The sequence below is a fragment of the Tamandua tetradactyla genome, chromosome 6 (genome assembly GCF_023851605.1).
Source record: "Tamandua tetradactyla isolate mTamTet1 chromosome 6, mTamTet1.pri, whole genome shotgun sequence".
NCBI lineage: Eukaryota > Metazoa > Chordata > Mammalia > Pilosa > Myrmecophagidae > Tamandua > Tamandua tetradactyla.
The window spans coordinates 26,050,722-26,055,184 of record NC_135332.1 but is presented as its reverse complement, the minus strand read 5'-3'; the positions used below and the strand labels follow the sequence as shown (position 1 = coordinate 26,055,184).

General features: G+C 44.5%; 1 protein-coding gene across 1 annotated transcript; it reads left to right on the top strand.

The window, feature by feature from the left end:
• The first annotated feature begins 3,848 nt into the window (after positions 1–3,848).
• Positions 3,849–4,463, top strand: LOC143687442 (uncharacterized). The gene has a single exon (XM_077164431.1). The coding sequence runs from the start codon at positions 3,849–3,851 to the stop codon at positions 4,461–4,463; it is 615 nt and encodes a 204-aa protein (XP_077020546.1).

The following is a 4,463-nucleotide window of genomic DNA, read 5'->3' as shown; positions in this document are numbered from 1 at the left end:
GACAATTTGGCTGGTTGCAGAATTCTTGTCTGTAAGTCTTTCTCTTTCAGGATCTTGAATATATCTAACCACAGCCTTCTCACCTCCAGGGTGTTAGTTGCATAGTCTGAACTCAGGCTTATTTAGTTGCCCTTGTATGTAATAAATTGTTTTTCTCTTGCCACTTTCAGGATTTTCTGTTTATCTTCAACATTTGAAAGATTAATTAGTATGTACCTTGGGAAAGGCCTATTTGTATTTATTCTGTTTGGAGTACATTGGGCTTCTTTGACTTGTATATTTATGTCCTTTATGAAGGTTGGGAAGTGTTCCCCCATTATATCCTCAACTACTCTTCCTAGCCCTTTACTCCTCTCTTCTCCTTCTGGGACACCAATGATTCTTCTATTTCCGTGCTTTGTTTTGCCTATCATTTCCCTGAATTCCAATTCAATTTTTTTTTGCCACTTGCTGTTTTGAGTCTTCAAAGTCAATTATACTATCATCTACATCACTTATTCTTTCTTCTATCTCTTCAAATCTGGTGTTGTGTGCCTCCACATGTTTTTTATTTGGTCAATAGAATCCTTAGTCTCTGTGATACCTGCTATTTTTCTATTTATTCTTTCAAGTCCCTTTTTCTGCTCTTCTACTGTCTTCTTGGTCTCCTTTATGTCATTTGCTATCCCACTTATTTATTAAGTAGAGTTGTATGAACATCTTTGATTAGATGTTCCAATGTCTGTGTCTCCTCAAGTGTTTTCATTTGGTCATTAGGCAGGCTATATCTGTGTGCATTGTGATATGCTTAGAATTCTGCTGTATTTGTGGCATGTGAATATCTTGACTGATTTGCTTTGGGAGTTGATTTCTTTCAGTAGTCTAAGGCCTTGTGTTTGTGGGACGATTGTCGAGCAGGAAGCAGTGCATGCAGTGGGGCACTCAGTATGGTGATTTGTTTCAAGACAGGTATAGGTGCAGGTTGGGGATGTTATGCTGATGCTTGTGCATGAGGTAGCCCAGTGGCCAGGGAGAATGTAGCTGTGTGGGTGCACTGGTCTGGGGGCCATAACCCTGGTGTGTGCTGATCTAAGGCATGGGGCCCTTTGCTCACATGCATAGATCTGTGGCAGCAGGTAGCATTATGCCTTTGTGGATTGGGGGCGATGTGACTCGGCTCCGCAGGTCAGCACTTTCTCAAGCTGGGAAGTAAGGCTGAGGGCTGTGTGGATGTGCGGTTCTAGAACTGCTCTAAAGTGCAGCTCCCAGAGCTGAATGATGAGATTGGGGGCCTGAGAGTGTCTTAAATGGATGCGGATGTGCAGAGCTGGTGGGCGGCAGCGTGAGACTGTGCGACACTATGCGCGGGAGGCAGGGGTAGCCTAGGAATGGACGTTAGGGCCCACAGCCATTATGCTTCACAAATCGATGTCAAGACCTACCCAGTCTGAGATTTCTCCTGGACATCTCTAGTCCGGACAAAGACTTGAATGGAAACATTTAGGTCTTTGGGAAGGCAGCACGGATCCTGTGACTTCCGATTCAAGAGAAAGTGAGGTCTTTATTGAAGCAGAGACTTACCTCCCTCTGACAGAGGATCTCCATGGCCATACTGGAGGTGATCAAAGCTGGCTGTGCTCCCAGCTCCTCATTCTTTTGCTTTTTAAAGACACATTGCATTTTAAACTTTCCCTTCCTGTCTTCAATTGAATTTTTAGAGCAAACTTCTTGTTTTGAAACAGAGATACCGTGTAGCCTTGACCCACTTTCCAACAATATCTTTGAAAACGACCGACCGTCACAGCCAGGACTTGACATTGACACAGTTAATCTGTAGAACGTCTGCACCACCTAAAGGATCCCTCCGAGAGCCCTGGTCAGCCACCCTCACTTCTTTCCTGGCCACACCACCGCCATAAACCATGTGTAAACCTGTGTTTTTCTAAACCTTTATGCCTTTATTCTGAAAATTGAAGTCCATGATTCCTTTTTTTTGTTTGTTTTTTTATTTTTGTGATTCATTTTTAATTAATTATGTATACTATTTGAGACATAAGGGAATCCTTATAATTTTTCTGAAGCTTTCCTATAAGTCTGAAATAATTCCAAAATGAAGAGATAATGTAAATTTAAGGTAGAGGCAGAAAGAACCAACCATAATATTGGGTACAAAACGAAGAGGTGAGCATGTAGCCTTTAGAGGGCACAATAGAAGGGATAAATTGTAGAAGATGCACTAACAGGGAGGAACCCCCTCAATAGTTCATAATGTGAAGTGTAGATTGTGTAAACGAAAAGAGTGAATATATATATCAAAACTCTGAGATGCTGTTAAATTGATACTGCAATGTAATTTATAGACTTCACTACTTTAATGAGAATAAGACCTCAAAATTAATTAAACATCCACTTAAGGAGTTAAAAAAATGAAAATAGGATTACCCAGGAAATCATAAATTAATTAAATTTTAAGTTAACACCATAAATCACAAGAATACAGGAGAGGGGACTAACAAAACCAAAATCTAGTGGGTTTTCTTCTAATAGAAATTTGATAAATTAGTGTCAGAAGAAAAATGAGAAGACTGAAATTGATAATATTATAGATGAAGGATAGGATGTTCACTGATCAAGCTAGAAACAAACTATCCCCATGGGACTGATAAAACTGTATTCTAAACCAATATAATGTACAAAGGTCAATCCTATGAGGATTGATGAACTAAAGATAAAAACAAAATCTTAAAACTCATATAGGTAATATACATGAAGACTTTTGAACTTGAGGTTGAGATATATCTCCTGACCCGAACCAAAATCTTGTAAAAAGAGAAAAATCAGGGAAAATGCAGGGTTTACCTGATGTGTTTCCTAATGATCATTTAAGGATCTTAGCTCAGAGTTGATTGCTGTCCTGCAAATAGCCGTTTTACACATTCCACAGGTTTTCTCATTGTTTAGAGCAGGACAGAAAATCCAAAACAAGCGTCCACATTACAGGTGGAATCAGCACCCTAGATAACTCATCTATCACCAGGGCCCACCATTTTCCAGTAAGGTGAGGAGCTATGCAGTAAGACCGCCTTCCAGCTAACTGCAAGGGTACGACAGACCAAAGAATGCCTCGGAGAAACCCAGGTTGACAGGGAAGAAAGAGCATTTATTAGGGGCTTGCACAGGATCCTAGTTCTCGGCAGTGGGGAAAGAGACAGCAAGTCCTGGCTATGATGGTCCGCACTGACCAAGAGGACAGGGAGATGTTTTGTAAGGTCAGAACAAAGTAGGGTCGGTTCGAGGGACTGACACCGAGAGGTTGGTATGAATTCATATTAATGATTAGAGCTGGCCTATCGGACCGTTACAAAATATTCTTAACGCTTTCCTCAAAGTAAGAGTTAATGTTTTAAGGTCAGGGCAGCATCCATGCTTCAGAGACGGTGGGAAGGGGAGAGCTGGGGAAAGATGCAGAATTTCGCGTATGTTACACAGCAGTCATCACCCTCTCTTCAGAGGTGCTTCCCAATGTGTCCCCGAGGGAAGCAGATGCAGATGGACATTTGTGACCTCCAATAGGTGTAACAGTGCTTACTGACTGCATTTCTCATTTCTGGAAAATAGACTTGTTTTTAAGCATCAATGAGGAAAACAAACACATCAATTACCCTGGAAAAATTCTTAACACTTCAGGAATAATTTCCTCCTTGGGCCATTTCCCCATGGAACATGGAAAACAACGTAAACAACAGGGATAGTTCTGTTCATTGGCCCCAACGTTGGGGTCCCACTGTATAAAAGCTCCAGAAGAGAAGGAGGTGTCAGAATCTGGGAAAATCACCTTGAACAGGAACTCGCCCTCCACACCTGACACCATGTGCCACTCGTGCTGCTCCCCTTGCTGCCAGCCCACCTGCTGCAGAACCACCTGCTGCAGGACCACCTGCTGCCAACCCACCTGCTGTGGGTCCAGCTGCTGCCAGCCTTGCTGTTGCAGCACACCCTGCTGCCAGCCCACTTGCTGTGAGTCCAGCCCTTGCGGGTCCAGCTGCTGCCAGCCTTGCTGCCGTCCAACCTGCTGTCAGACCACCTGCTGCAGGACCACCTGCTGTCAGCCCACCTGTGGGACCAGCTGCTGCCAGCCTTGCTGTTGCAGCACACCCTGCTGCCAGCCCACTTGCTGTGGGTCCAACTCTTGTGGCTCCTGCTGCCAGCCTTGCTGCCGTCCAACCTGCTGTCAGACCACCTGCTGTAGGACCACCTGCTGCCGCCCCAGCTGCTGTGCTTCCAGCTCTTGTGGCCAAAGCGGCTGTGGGTCCAGCTGTTGCCAGCCTTGCTGCTGCCCAACCTGCTGTGGGTCCAGCTGCTGCCAGCCTTGCTGCCGCCCAGTCTGTTGTCAGACCACCTGCTGTAGGACCACCTGCTGCCGCCCCACCTGCTGCTGCAGCCCTTGCTGTGTTTCCAGATGTTGCCGACCCTCCTGTTGCTGA

Excerpts from the sequence above, each read along its gene's own strand:
- LOC143687442 (XM_077164431.1), top strand. The coding sequence starts at position 3,849 with ATGTGCCACTCGTGCTGCTCCCCTTGCTGCCAGCCCACCTGCTGCAGA.